This window comes from Pollicipes pollicipes, unplaced genomic scaffold, assembly GCF_011947565.3.
Source record: "Pollicipes pollicipes isolate AB1234 unplaced genomic scaffold, Ppol_2.1 Scaffold_4881;HRSCAF=5763_pilon_pilon_pilon, whole genome shotgun sequence".
NCBI classification, from domain to species: Eukaryota; Metazoa; Arthropoda; class Thecostraca; order Pollicipedomorpha; family Pollicipedidae; genus Pollicipes; species Pollicipes pollicipes.
The window spans coordinates 33,298,507-33,314,156 of NW_023596576.1; the positions used below are offsets into that span (position 1 = coordinate 33,298,507).

Sequence of the window (15,650 nt, forward strand, 5' to 3'; positions counted from 1 at the left end):
TGGCATCAGTCTTAAACGTAGTCAGTGGCTGCAGCAGCTTGCACAAATGATACACCAGAATGTCATACATGGATGCTCATACAGCGGGCTCGACAATGACGCTGATAGGATTATCCTAACAGGCTTTGGCTGTGAGCTGACAAGAGAGCTTTGACAGAAGCAGTGTGTTTGTGACGTGCTACTGCATATCACGTCACAGGGCACATACACCAGCCATAGAGCAGGGGCTCCACGTTACTCGAGCTGCGGTGAACTGAACGCAAGAGCTTTCAATTCGGCTTTTTAACCTGTTTTCTTTTTTGAAAGGGCATACGTTTCATGTTCTCATTGTCAGGTAGAAAACCGCAGAGCAAGAGCGGTATTGAATCATGGCCGTGGAGTTATAAAGCAAGCAGATGACGTAAGATATTGGATCCCAAATCCTGCTGTGCAATCACTCTCAACGCTTTAATGCACCTTCCACTGCTATCAGTATCCTCATTATGGTAGAATTTCTCATACGCTTTCACCTCGTGATGCCGGTGTGACGTTCCGAGCAACATCCAACTCAATCCGATCAGATGCTTAGGGAATAAAGAAGAGCCCTCCAGAAGTTACTTCCCTTTCTATTCAATTCACAATGCGTAATTATCGTCCGCGGTGGAGGCTACCTTTGAGACTGACTTGGCCCTTGGTTTTGAGACTGGCTCTAAAATGTCATTCAATGAGCCCGTGTTAATTCGATCAGATTCCTGGCGGTCCATCAGTGATCCAAAGCGTTCTGAAGCTCGCTTAATCCCATGACTGGTTTCCCGGCCGCCTAGACGACGCATTCTCCCCGTCCCAATAAAATGCTCCACATTCCCGTCAGGTCGAACTGACGGCTACATCAGTTAATGTGACAGGCCGGCGGACAGGCGTCGTAGGCGTCCCTGGGCACCGCTCACTGATTCCCGCCGCGTCTCCGGTCCGAGGGCCTCGCTCGCGCGCCGCGGTTGACACAGGGCTCGCTCGCGGGCCGCACCGACGCCGCTCACCGCTCACCGCTCACCGCTCTCACTGCCGCACACGCACCGTGACGACTGGCGCCCGGCCGGCGCCGGCGCCGGCGGTCGGCGGTCCTTCCGCCAGGCGGCGTGCGGGCCCGCCCCCCCGCCCCGCCCCCTCCCGACGACGCCCTGTCCCTGCACGGGCCGTAGCCGATGGCCCGCCGTCCAGGGGCACGCCATCTGACGAGAAATACCCACGAAACACTGCAGACACCTGCACTGTAGCAGAAGTGTGGGAGTCTTTGTGACGCGACGTCAAAAGCCGTTCTTCACCTGGAGCATCGGACAGCCAAAGGCCAGCATCGCATCACTTCCGACAAATTGCAGCTCTGCACAAATGCCACCATACACGACATTTGTGCTGCCGGCCCCAGATAGGCGCCAGTCACGGCAGTGTACGCCATCGGCCATGCACGTCTCCTTCGCCGGACCACGCCATGGACGCCTGTCCAGTGTCACATCCCTGCCGGCCCAGCACCGCCGCTGCCCGCCCAGACTCGGGTGGCGAACACTGTCCTCACAGGGCACCAGCAGTCCTGCCGTCCGCCGACAGACGCTACGGTCGGAGGCTCGCGGCTCGCCGACCCCGACCGGCGGCGGCGGCGGCGGCGGCCGACAGCCGCTCGGCTCACCTTGAGCGGGCCCGAGTGGGGCGCGGCGTGCAGCGGTGCCGTCTGGAGGGGCCGCGAGACGGCAGCCGTGCGCGCCGCCTGCGTCGGGCGGCGCCCGATCCTATCACCGGCGGAGGGCGCGCCGGCCGCTGACGTCAGGCCTGCCGTCACGCGGCCCCATCCGGGCCGGGCCGGGCCAGGGCCGACAATGGTGCGAGGTCCGGGCCGCGCCAGGGCCGACACTGGTGCGAGGTCCGGGCCGGGCCGGGGCCGACACTGGTGCGAGGTCCGGGCCGCGCTAGGGCCGACACTGGACCGAGGTCCGGGCCGCGCCAGGGCCGACATTGGTGCGAGGTCCGGGCCGGGCCGGGGCCGACACTGGTGCGAGGTCCGGGCCGCGCTAGGGCCGACACTGGACCGAGGTCCGGGCCGGGCCGGGACACTGGACCGAGGTCCGGGCCGGGCCGGGGCCGACACTGGTGCGAGGTCCGGGCCGCGCCAGGGCCGACACTGGACCGAGGTCCGGGCCGGGCCGGGCCTGGCCGGGACACTGGACCGAGGTCCGGGCCGGGCCGGGACACTGGACCGAGGTCCGGGCCGGGCCAGGGCCGACACTGGACCGAGGCCGGGCGGGACGGGACACTGGACCGAGGTCCGGGCCGGGCCAGGGCCGACACTGGACCGAGGCCGGGCGGGACGGGACACTGGACCGAGGTCCGGGCCGGGCCAGGGCCAGGACACTGGACCGAGGTCCGGTCCGGGCCGGGCCTGGCCGGGACACTGGACCGAGGTCCGGGCCGGGCTAGGGCCGACACTGGACCGAGGTCCGTGCCGGGCCGGGGGCCGACAATGGACCGAGGTCCGGGCCAGGCCGGGGCCGACACTGGACCGAGGTCCTGTCCGGGCCGGGCCTGGCCGGGACACTGGACTGATGTCCGGGCCGGGCCAGGGCCGACACTGGACCGAGGTCCGGGCCGGGCCGGGGCCGATATTGGACCGAGGTTCGGGCCGGGCCGGGACAATGGACCGAGGTCCGGGCCGGGCCAGGGCCGACACTGGACCGAGGCCGGGCGGGACGGCTCGCATTTCGCGCCGGTCACGTTGCCGACCGACTGCTGCCTTTTTATCGCGGCCGCCATGGCTGACTCATGTGTGCCCGATATCTGACGTTATTGGATCCACACGGCGGCTGCGGCGGCGAGTCGCGCCGCCAGCTCAGCGGGCTCGACATGGCACAGCGCACCACGTGACCGTATGTCATGTCTGCCTGGGCCCGCCACCTTGTCACGGTGCGCTACGGCACTGCACGACGGGGCAGGACACGGCTCCCCATCATGCGACACATCTTCGTATCTGACCAGCGGGCTGCAATCTTCTGGACTCGGAGGCGTCCGGGGGCGTGTGCACATCATCAACAGATGGTTGTCTGATGGCATCGATTGATAGAACGCAGCCTCATCTCTGTATTCATTCAACCAGCTGGAGTCTGCTCTCACAGGCTGTGGGAAATACCCGCCGCTAAGACGACTGATGGGCGTTAGACGACTGTGGATTACACATCAGCCATCACTCAGCCGCCCGATATGCAGCCCCCGGACTGCGCGGGCGATCCCACGAGAGGTGGCCGTGGCCAGACATCTGGCCCTGGGGGACGCGCCCTGCCTCGTCCCCCGGCCGAGGCGAGCCTTGTGTCGAGCTCGGCCACGCGTCTGCCGGCCGGCCCCAGACGGACCTGGCTCCGAGCCGGGGCTGCCCGACAGCTGGCGCCCACGCCGCCCGGCAGAGGTGGCATTGTTGGCCGATTAGCCGATAGCCTTTCAATACAGAAGCCTGACAAACGCCCGGCCCCGACGGCCGCCGCCATTCAGCGGGCGCCGGACGAGGAGACTGGGAGACGGACCGGCATCTGATACACAGCCCCGTTCGTCTCACGGCGCCACACGGCGCCTGCGCCACGGCACCGGCTGCGTCGGCTTTTTGTAACTGAACAGGGCCGTGAAGCCAGGTAATCGCCAGGAATGGGGTGAAATGCACGCACCCGGGTAGGGTTCATAAGTTCTACTCGTTTTCACTGGATATCTTGGCGGCAAATTCGTGAACTACTGTAAAATGCCTCCCATACAAAATTTAAAGCGCAGGGAAGTACTAACAACACCGCGGGTGTTGTGATCAACCAACATCAACTTAGCACCCAGACTATTACGAGTCGAGCGCCCTTCAGCTGCCCTTCGCGGCCGCCAGACCCGTGTCTGATCCCGGCGTCTGGCCCGGCTCACCGACCTGGCACTCCTGCGATCGAGACACATCTCAGCTGGACAGACGAACTGATACGGTGCCAGCCGAGGAAACGGCTCTCAACCAGTAACCAGCTACAGTCGATTCCAGCCTCACGGGGCTCGCTTCGGCGTCCACCTGCAGCACCGACAGCCCAGTCTCTGCGCCTGGGTGCCCGACGGTGGCATGGTTACTGCGGCGTGATCGCATGCAGTGTGTGGATGCCCCCAGGGACCTACCTCGGCAGCCGGCCTGGCGGTCATACTTGTTCTCCTTGCAGCGGTCACAGTGTATCCCCTCGACGTTCTCTCGGCACTGCAAGGTAAAGGAAGGTCAGCCAATGTGCTGCTGTTGGTGTGGCATGCGCACAGTGAATTCTGTCCAGGCAAAAGTTGTTGTTCAACTTTCCTGCGTAACGTGGCGGCATTTGAAATTCAACTGAACTGTTGAAAATGAACACGCTTTACCGGGAGCTGAAACTTATCGCATCTTAATTTCATTTCGCAGCAACGTTCGTTTCTCGTGTGGTGCTGAAGTGCTGTCCCAGCGCATTGAACACAAAACATGGGTGACATGCAATCTTTCCAGCTCGCAACGGTCTCTAAAGGCACGAGCCACGCGGGCGCACCGCAGTCTGCAGTGACGGTCAGCGCGTGGCCGGTGGACGGGGGGGGGGGGGGGGGGTCTCCCAGCCCACTGAGTGTGTGGCGGGTGGACGGGGGTCTCCCAGCCCACTGAGTGTGTGGCCGGTGGACGGGGGTCTTCCAGCACACGAGTGTGTGGCCGGTGGACGGGGGTCTCCCAGCCCACTGAGTGTGTGGCCGGTGGACGGGGTGGTCTCTCAGCCCGCTGAGTGTGTGGCCGGTGGATGGGGGTCTCCCAGCACACTGAGCGTGTGGCCGGTGGACGGGGGTCTCCCACCCCACTGGGTGTTGGCCGGTGGATGGGGTCTCCCAGCACACTGGGTGTGTGGCCCGTGGACGGGGGTCTCCCAGCCCACTGAGTGTGTGGCCGGTGGACGGGGGTCTCCCAGCCCACTGAGTGTGTGGCCGGTGGACAGGGGTCTCTCATCCCACTGAGTGTGTGGCCGGTGGACGGGGTGGTCTCTCAGCCCGCTGAGTGTGTGGCCGGTGGATGGGGGTCTTCCATCCCACTGAGTGTGTGGCCGGTGGACGGGGTGGTCTCTCAGCCCGCTTAGTGTGTGGCCGGTGGACGGTGGACGGGGGTCATCCAGTCCACTGAGTGTGTGGCCGGTGGACGGGGGGGGGGGGGTCTCCCAGCCCACTGAGCGGCCCGGGCCACCTCGTGGCCGGAGCGGTCGGCTCTAACCGGTTCCCACTCTCCATAACTCGTGTGATATCTCGGCGTGGGGGCGGTTCAGGCAGTCGGGGCGTAACACACAACACCTGGCGCGGCTGAGGGGGCGCGCGAATCCCGCAGAACCATTATCGCTATGACCTCGACCCAGAAGAGCGCGCTGGCTATGCCCCCAGCATTGCGAAGCTGTATCTGTCATAAAGTCCGCGATCCCCAATCAAGAGCCGATTTGCTGGGCTGGGAGGAAAGTGCATCAAGGTCGCGCAATGTCGGCCACTTGACGCACAGCCGACGGAATGACAGCATTGCAAACATAACGATCTTCTCGGATAGGGCAATCTTGCCGACACCCCAAGATCCCAAGGTAAGCATAAACCGCATTCCCGAGGCCCTGACTATCTGACGACCCTATATCTTAAACGATCCAAATTAGGTGCCGTCATTTCGCAGCGCAAATAACACTGCATGAACAGCACAGCCAATGATTACCTTTGGCGCCTTTCTTTTGTTTCAGCTAATTGGCTCTGCCGGAAGGGACGGTGCAGGAGCAGCGGGCAAGCAAGCAACATGCTTCTCTCCTAACTAGGGCGGAGCACCGGGGCCGGCCGCCGAGCCGGCGCACGCGGCCGCGCTGGGTGGTCTGCCACATACCGGGCACTGGCCATCGGGGGCGCACTGCAGCTCCAGGGAGCCGATCGGGTCGCAGGTGCACGGCAGGCAGCCCTCGCGCGAGAAGCCGAACATGTTGACGGCGCACTGGTCACACTTGCGGCCCACCACGCCCTCTCGGCAGAAGCACTGGCCGCTGCTGATGTCGCAGCTGGTGTTGAACGAGCCGACCGGGTCGCAGTCGCACTCCTCGCAGCCCTGGCGACGGGCGGTCAGGTCGGGTCAGGTCAGGCACGGGCCGCATCACATCCGTCTTCATCGCGAACTTAACAACGGGAGGTCAGGCGAGCAAGTCGTGTCAGGTCCAGTCAGATACAGACCAGAAGACACTCCCTGCAATCCTGGCGGCAGGTCAGGTCAGGTCAGGTCAAACACAGACCGGGAAACAGCCAAACAGACCAGGAGACAGTCGAACTCCTAGCAACTTTGAAGCGTAAACATCATGTCATATCAGGTCACGTCAGGTCAGGTCAGGTCAGGTCGGACAAGCCCTGACGACAGGCAGGGTTACCAAGGTCAAGTCAAGCCGATCAAGCCAGGTCGGACCAAAAACAGACTGGACGGCTGTGTTCACTTTGGCGATTGAATGCCAGGTCAGGTCAGACACATACCGAATCACATCCGCACTCATAGTTTTGAGAGCGATATGTCAGGTCAATTCAAGTTAGGTTAGGTTGGGTCAGATCGTGTCCGGTCACACGCAGACCGGTCCACAGCTGCGCTCATCACTGCCCTGGCAGCCGGGGGTTAGGTCAAGTTAGGCCAGGGACCAACGCAGTCACAAACACTAATTTGGGCGGGTAAAAACAAAGGTAAAGTAAGCTAGCTAAGCAGGTAGTGTGAAGATAACTACGGCCAGCTAGTAGCGTTGAAAAACGGGGGGATACCCAACGCCACAAAGCAAACGCTCTCAGAAACAACATGAAATGAATGACCACGACCAAAACAACGACAAAATTTCGGCAACACAAGTGATGCAATACAGATAACGCGATTGGGGGCAGCCGCCTCGGGGAGGCTGCCGGCCGCCCGTGCCACCCCCGCCCACCTGGCCGCTGAGGATGTTCCAGTAGCCGTTCACGCAGCGTTCGCACTTCTCGCCGGCCACGAACGCCTTGCACTGGCACTGTCCGGACAGCTGGTCGCAGAGGTACGGCCCCTCCGGCTCATCCTCCAGCTGCGCGGTGCCCACCGGGTTACATCCGCAAGTGCGGCAGTCACCCTTGGGTAGCGCCAGAGGGTCGCCGAAGTAGCCTGGGGACACGCGAGGTGGCCATGTCGACTGGGACTGGCATTCCGTGTTTGTGCAGAGGTCACGCTCTCACAGCAGAAAGGCGAGATCGGTTTATTTGACCGTTTTAATTGTGCATGTAGAGCTGACCTCAAATGGCATTAGTTGATCACGGGAGGACAACTCAACTCTTATGTTCTCTTTTCGCTTCCTGTTCAGCCATTGTCGCGTAACGGTAGCTCACTAGGTACCGCATGAAGAGACGGCGGTCCCACCACACCGGGTGCACATCGCACCGACGTGTTGGTTATGTTTTACCACGAAACCCAGTTTCGTGGTTTCCACGAAACAGGTTTCGTGACCTTCAAAAACAAAACCAAAATCCTAATTTCTTATTTCAATTTTTTCAAAACCGGGTTTCGCGGACTGGCGCGGAGCGTAAAGTGCCATCCCACACACAGATTTTAGTCGGCTTTATCTGAGCGGATGGCACAATCCGCCGGCGTGGGCCGGGAGTGTCGGACTACGTGCCTCCTTTTTTATCGCGCCCGCGATACGTTCCTATCATATACTCCTGCGATGCTGCGCATAATTTAGGTCCTGTGCAAAGAATGTAGTTGAGAGCATACAGACCATTGGGAATTTATCACAGTATCTTTTGAGGGCAGGCTCAAGCTATCGCCTCGACGATTTTTAGGAGATTCCTGAACCACCCACTGATATTAGGAATGCAATTAAAGAGTTTGTATCTGTCATCAGTTGAGCTCTCCAAAGCACGTAAATAATGGCAATGCGCTAGTTCTTAAAACGCGTATAAAAAAATCACTGTGGTGGTCCGTGAAAACCGAAGAATGGCACACTTGTGATCACGAAAAAATGTCTCTGCACCGGTCTGATACCACTCAGCGCATAACATAAAGGCCAGAAGCAGAGCAATCTTATTTATTTAATTTCATTCATCGGAGAATGACAACACAACGAAGTTCATTATGTTCGTGCGCTGCCAAGCGCATTAAAAACAACTGCTTAATTTGTAACTTCGCCTTTATTGCCTGATCACAGGTGCGCGACTGCGTGACCGTTACGTGCACCTTTGTCTGGTCACGTGACGTCCTCACCATCTGTGCGGCGGGGGCCCCGTCCCCTTCCGTACCAGCCGGGACCGGTCGTGTCTGCGGCCGGCGGCGACGGCCGAGGCTGACTGCCGTCGCCCACGTGACCGGCCGGCGGAAGCGGAACCGATCGGGTCGGGGGCGGCGCCATGCATGAGATGGCGTATCCCTACGCGCCGCATACTAACGCCAGCCGCAAATGAAGGGCTCCAAATAAGGCGGCGGAGTACGCCGAGCAAGGTCCCGCCGCCAAACCGGTCGCCGCGGCCCCGGCGGAGCGTCGTCAAGGCGCTTGGCAACGCTGAGCCGGCGCGGCGCGTCGCCGAGACGCTTTGTCATCCGTGAACTAAGCACGCTGACGTACCAGACACGGGCGAGCCGCAGATATATTCGCTTAGTAGGTAGCTGAAGCATTGGTGATCTGGTTACTACAGTGAGCGACAGCAAACTGGGTACTCTGTGGGCACTCAGCGTGGCGAGCACTGTCTCGTCCAGCCAGGTGTGCATCAGGCCTGGTTCCGCGGTTTCAGCCGAAAATAACTGGGCGATAAGTCAGCCTAATCGACGCCCTGAGCTGAGGGTTGAGTCGAGTTGTGTTTTGTGTTATCAGGGCGCTGTGTTTGGATGGTGGGAAAAGGGGGCCGACGCCTGGCCCTAGTGGCACAGCCCGCGGTCCGGCAGGCTTTGGACGCCGGAAAAGGGGGCCGACGCCTGGCCCTAGTGGCACAGCCCGCGGTCCGGCAGGCTTTGGACGCCGGAAAAGGGGGCCGACGCCTGACCCTAGTGGCACAGCCCGCGGTCCGGCAGGCTTTGGACGCCGGAAAAGGGGGCCGACGCCTGGCCCTAGTGGTACAGCCGCGGTCCGGCAGGCTTTGCACGCCGGAAAGGCCTGGAGAACTGCATAAGAAGTCGGAACTGGTCCAGTTTGCACTCAGCAGCTGCGTGTGGTGCTGATAGTGGCGCGGTCGGCGGTGGGACGCCGCTGCCGTAACAAAAGAGCGCCAGCCGGTACTTAACACTGCACTAAAAGATGTTAGCAACAAACCGTATTAGTAGCGCACGTGACGACGCCAGCCTTACGGCCTGGGCCGCGGCCTTAAAACGAACTGCAGACTAATTCGCCTATTTACCAGCCGTGTTCTCATGACCAACAGCTCCATCGCCATCGCCAGGGGCGGCGCTAAGGAGGGGGGGGGGGGGACCCGTTCCCTCTACCTTTGGTTGGGAGCGGGCGGTGGCCCTATCCTGACACCCTTCTTGCAATATAAGATCTATTTTTTGCACAGGCTTTCACTAAGGGGCCCCTGCCAGCAGCTTTTCCGCAATTAAGTTCCCTCACATCGATGGGACGGCATTGCTAGAAATACCAGCACGATGCTGCTAGGACTCCAAAAGGCCGCTTGGGTATTTTCTCCTATAGTGGCAGAGCACATTCAATGACGTTGCCTTCCGTGCCTAGAGTTTAAAGCTGGATTACGAGGTGACTGGAGCATCACCTGCCTGCAACCTATGTATATCAGACATTTTTGAAGGGAAAGGTGAAAAGTGGTCAACGAATTTAAGTGTACCTACGCACTGCGATGCTATGTCCTTAAATCCCTAGGTACAGCTACTGTTTACTTACGCTCGCGTCAATGCAAATCACCTTTCATCGTCCTTTCACTGTCGTGTTTTTGCGGGAGCATTAGAACGCAAATAGACTCAGCCGTGCAATTTTGCGTATCCTGTCTGTTCAATGTGCAGCTTGAAACATTCCAAATATACGTGCCTTGAATGATAGCGTCATTATACAATATCTTCTTTACCCATCACCGTACTAGAGGGACTGGAAGGACTGACTAAACGGACTGGAGTGTACTGTGGCTCTATTATAACTATATTTTAATATGGTACAACTATATTTTTGGAAAAAATCGCCTTTCAGTGGTTTTTGGTATGATTATGTTTCTAGTTGAATTGAAGACGGGGTCCAGTCAGACTAGCCAAACTAGTCAGTGGTTATAGAAATTATTGCTCGTCATGTTTCCAGGGCTTATAAAAAAGTGGCGCAACGGAGCGACTTAAAATCTGTAGTAGTAGCCTTTTATGTTTCTCGTTTGCACCAGGGGAATCATTTGAAGTTCCAAGCAGGTAACCGCGCCAGCCGAGGTCAGCCTGAGGTCAAAGCCCAAAAATTAGAGCTCTGATCACTTGTTTAGGCACGGAGAGATTCGGTGAATATTACAGGAGCGTCCGATATATGCAGACATGATCATTTATTGGTCAATTTTTTATTTAAGCATTCTATGCAGCTAAATGGCTTTGATAGCTATGGCTATGGCTATGGCTGATGGCTATGGGTTAACTCGCAACGCAGTGGTTTTCAGCGAATATCCCGGCAGTGCCTGGCCGAGTTGCCAGGAGCCAGCTTTACAAGTTAGAACATTGCCTCCGAGTGACCAGATCGGTGTGTTTTATACATTCCAATTAAACACATCGTAACAGGTTTAATATCTTTCGTTTCCCGAAACTTAAAAAAAACATAATCTAAGTTTTTAAATAACATTTTAAAAGAGCCTTGCCGCCTAAATGCGAGCCTTCTAACTGAATGGATTTCTGGGATCAGAGCTCGTGCTAATCAGTGCTTGTTGTGTGAGCCCTGACCTCTACCATTCGATCGCGCAAATCCAGGCAACGGCCGAATTTAGCGGCGAAAGTTTAACGTGTCGCAATGCTCGGCACGGTCCGTCCCGCTCTCTGACGTCACCTGACCTTTTGAAACCGGCGTTGAAGCCTTACCGTGGCTGTGAGGTAAATAGGCATGAAAACATTACCCAGCGAAGCCTGTTGCAAAGTACATACACGCCTTAAAACTGCAGTACATTATATGCCCAATTGGCTTAGATGATACCCTGCGCTGCGCTGGAAAGTCAGCATACTGCAATAAAACAATCCCTGCCGGTATGGTGCAACGGACGGCCTTCCACTTTGGGAGGGAAGAGGATGATGGCCGTTAGGTCAACTCTCTCCAGTCAACACCCGCCAGGTCAATGTTAAATTTTCGGAAAATTGTGGGTCTCAGTCCCTGCCTCCATCCCCGGTCTCGCGCCCCTTGCCTTGCGGTGGTGCAGCGCAAGACACGTGAGGAGTTTGCATAGCAATGATCATTTATGAAAATGCCAGCTAAACGCATGATTTGTCATCCATTTTGTCATCCCAATTGTTCTGATGATTTTACGACTTCGCCCCCCCCCCCCCCCCCTATTAAAAACTGTTGTCGCCGTCCCTGGTCACCGCTGCTCTGTAACGTCCCGGAGAGGCCACCGGAGGTTCCGCGGCAGTCGGGGGGGGGGGGGGGCGAGCCGCATTACTGGCACTCATCCGACCGGGAGAGGTCGCCAGAGGATCTGCAGCAGTCGGGGAGGGGGCAAGACGCATCACCGGCACTCATCCGACCGGGAGAGGCCGCCAGAGGATCCGCAGCAGTCGGGGAGGGGGAGAGACGCATCACCGGCACTTACCCGGCAGGCAGCGGTCGCCAGAGGTTCCGCGGCAGTCGGGGAGGGGGAGAGACGCATCACCGGCACTTACCCGGCAGGCGGCGGTCGCCGGACGTCCCGCAGCAGTCGGAGAGGGGAGAGACGCATCACCAGCACTTATCCGGCAGGCAGCGGTCGCCAGAGGTTCCGCGGCAGTCGGGGAGGGGGAGAGACGCATCACCGGCACTTACCCGGCAGGCAGCGGTCGCCGGACGTCCCGCAGCAGTCGGAGAGGGGAGAGACGCATCACCGGCACTTACCCGGCAGGCAGCGGTCGCCAGAGGTTCCGCGGCAGTCGGGGAGGGGGTGAGACGCATCACCGGCACTTACCCGGCAGGCAGAGGTCGCCGGACGTCCCGCAGCAGTCGGAGAGGGGATAGACGCATCACCAGCACTTACCCGGCAGGCAGCGGTCGCCAGAGGTTCCGCGGCAGTCGGGGAGGGGGAGAGACGCATCACCGGCACTTACCCGGCAGGCAGCGGTCGCCAGAGGTTCCGCGGCAGTCGGGGAGGGGGTGAGACGCATCACCGACACTTACCCGGCAGGCAGCGGTCGCAGCTGAAGCCGGCCGTGTCGTGGATGCACTTGAGGCACTCGCCGCTGGTGCGGTTGCAGTTGCCGACGGCGTTGGGGTCAACGTTGCCGTTGCAGTCGCACTCTCGGCACGGCATCTCGTTGTCGGGCTCGCCGAACCAGCCGTCGATGCAGATGTCGCACTTGTGACCTGAACGCGGGCGGCACGCCGTCACCACACGGTGCGCGCGATGCAGACGGCGGCCAGACGGCAGGAGCGGCCACCAGAGAGCTGACCCCCTCTGGCCATGCTACTGCCCACAGTCATATCTCCGAACTCGTCAAGTGCGAGGACAACGACAAACGGGGCTACAGTTATGCGCGACAAGCGGCAAGCTAAGCGCAACATAAATAGATCGCTGTTTGTGATCGTTCACTGGAAAGGACATGCATTCTTACCACTCAATATTTCCGCTACGACGGTGGGAGGTGAAATTATCCTACCACTGCTCATAGACGTCAACGTATCGCCTTTCGAATCCACAAAACCCAGCCTGCCCTTCTGTATCGAGAATCCCAAACCCAGCCACCCCAGCCTCCGCTATCCGAGGCTGGTCCGACGGCGCCCGGCCGGCCCCACTGACCGGTGTATCCGGTGGGACACTCGAGGCAGGCGACCGTGTCCTCGTACAGCTCGATGCAGGCGCCCTGGCCCGGGCACGGACACGGCTTGCAGTCGTCCGGCTCGCCACCCAGCGCGTTGCCGTAGAACCCGCGGGCGCACAGCTCACAGTTGTCCCCAGCCGTGTTGTCCCGGCAGATGCACTTTCCTGGGGGACAGGGCGCCGGTCAAATGTGCGTTCTCGGGCGCTGAAGCCGTCTACGAAAGTGGGATACGCGGTTATTTGTGCCTGGTCATCACGTCACATCTTAAAGATCGCTTACAGGCAGGGGAGCGTCTGTCGTCCATAGCATTCCATTCAGCACAACATCGGTTTCAGGCTCTGTTGCGTATTTTAATAAGATTTTCAGGGAAAAGTGGCACAGGATTCGGAAAGGAAACAGTTGGCCGGCGTCAAACGCAGGCGGTCGGTGTCAGTTGGCAGTGGGCATCACTGCGTATAATACACTTTCAAAAAACATATGAGCCCAGTGGTACTTAGCATCATCTACGCACCACTCTATGCAAGTTTTAAACATGGAGGGCAGAACAGGTTAAATCAATACCTGGCTGGTTTCAGTTCACCACTCTCGACTAGCTTTATACATTAAGCGTAGCTGGCATTAGAGTCCAACATGCTTTCAGCGTTTTATTGAAGAGACAGTGTGCCTCTCTTTTCAAGCATCATTTCTCTGTTTATGTCAACGATACAACGATATGCAAGTATACACAGACTCAGTTCCGTTACCAATCCTCTAGACTAAAACAGCACCTAAAACTTCCCACATCTCGGCCCCACCACGAGCCGAGAGTCGGTCATCAGACCCAAGCACCAAAGACGGCCCAGGGAACGCCCTCCCCCGAGACGGCCCGGGGACGCCCTCCCCCGAGACGGCCCGGGGGACACCCTCCCCCGAGACGGCCCGGCAGACACCCTCCCCCGAGATGGCCCGGGGGACACCCTCCCCCGAGACGGCCCGGCAGACACCCTCCCCCGAGACGGCCCGGCAGACACACTCCCCCGAGACGGCCCGGGGGACACCCTCCCCCGAGACGGCCCGGCAGACACCCTCCCCCGAGACGGCCCGGGGGACACCCTCCCCCGAGATGGCCCGGGGGACACCCTCCCCCGAGATGGCCCGGGGGACACCCTCCCCCGAGACGGCCCGGGGGACACCCTCCCCCGAGACGGCCCGGGGGACACCCTCCCCCGAGACGGCCCGGCAGACACCCTCCCCCGAGACGGCCCGGGGGACACCCTCCCCGAGACGGCCCGGCAGACACCCTCCCCCGAGACGGCCCGGGGGACACCCTCCCCCGAGACGGCCCGGCAGACACCCTCCCCCGAGACGGCCCGGGGGACACCCTCCCCCGAGACGGCCCGGCAGACACCCTCCCCCGAGACGGCCCAGGGGACACGCCAGCCTGCCTCAGCGTCAGCCGTGCCGCAGGGTTCACCTCTGCCCAGCAACGGCCGCCGCCGGCGCCGGCGCCGGCGTTGGGGGCGGCGGCGGTCAGTGAAACGCGAGCGGCGAGCGGCGGCGAGCGGCGTCGCCAGCGGTGCCAGCGGTGCCAGCGCGGCAGCCCAGCCCGGCCGACATTCACCTGCGTCACACTGTGCCGCCGACTCGGCCACTGTCTGCCGACGCGGCTAACGCGATGGTCTGAGCAGCAGACGGCCGGAGCGTGAGGGCGCGAGCGGCGGACCCCCCAGACAGCGGCGCCGCGCCGGCCGGCTGTTTGACTCCGCTACCCGGGCGCGCAGAACTGCCGCACAACTGGCCACTAAACCAGCCAGACGCTCGTAACCGGCGCCAAATTAACGGGTCGGAGGGGATCGCCGCCACTCCGAGGCGCGTAATATCGGCCGCAGCGCGCCCCTGATGACCGCGTCCCGCGCGCGGTGGTGCTAATCGGGCACCCGGGGCCGGCCGGCGCCGCTGCACGGTGCGGTCGGCGCGTCCCATTTCCATGGTGACCGATCGGGCCGGCGCGTCCCGCTTCCATGGTGACCGGTCGGGCCGGCACGGCCGCGCAGGTGGCGCGCGGTGTGTGGCGACGGCACGCCGCCGGGGGGGGGGGGGGGGGGCGTCTGCACACCAGCCTGCTACCAATGACCCCATTCCGACCACCCGCAGCAAAAACCGGGCAGATGAGATCGATTTAAAGACGGCTGGCACACAATACGTCACGCGACGGACGTCTCCCACGCGTTCGGTGCGGCGACGCAGCCAAGGCCGACAAAAAGCCGGCGACCAGCACGCATACGCGGGTGAAAATCACTCGCGCAACAGCTTATGGGTTTTGCGAATGAGCTTTGAGCAGTGGTTTTTCTCCTAATGGCATTCCAACATGCGTCATTTAGCGCCGAGTGCGGTCGGAACACGTTTGGCCACTCAGCGCCCAAGCGGTGGGTGTGAACGGGTGCTGGTGCGGGTGTGGCCAGCGGTGACCGCACCACCCTCGGCGTCGGGAAAAATTTCGCTAACCAAACGTGGGAACTTCAGACTCATAATGCCGAAAAGGCTCACACGAAACATCAGTTATAAGCGGCAGAACTTCTACGCGCCATTCCAACACACGCAAGAACTTCTAATGCATCAATTTCTACGCGATCGATACTCCGATGTAATAACTTCTACGCGACGATCTACACCCCTCGGCAGCAGTGGCGAGGAATAATACCTCCGACCAGGTTGATCGGCAGACTCAGCG

General features: G+C 60.3%; 1 protein-coding gene across 1 annotated transcript in view; it reads right to left on the reverse strand.

Annotated features, from left to right (window-relative positions):
• Nucleotides 1-505: 505 nt before the first annotated feature.
• LOC119100277 (laminin subunit gamma-1) overlaps nt 506-15,650 on the reverse strand; it is a 52,506-nt gene continuing 37,361 nt past the window's right edge. The window contains exons 16-22 of the mRNA XM_037223384.1: nt 12,919-13,104; nt 12,300-12,485; nt 6,948-7,153; nt 5,882-6,097; nt 3,989-4,228; nt 1,661-1,738; nt 506-863 (exon numbers count right to left, since the gene is read on the reverse strand). Of these exons, the coding sequence (XP_037079279.1) occupies nt 615-863; nt 1,661-1,738; nt 3,989-4,228; nt 5,882-6,097; nt 6,948-7,153; nt 12,300-12,485; nt 12,919-13,104 (1,361 nt within the window). The 3' untranslated portion in view covers nt 506-614. The remainder of the gene's footprint in view (nt 864-1,660; nt 1,739-3,988; nt 4,229-5,881; nt 6,098-6,947; nt 7,154-12,299; nt 12,486-12,918; nt 13,105-15,650) is intronic.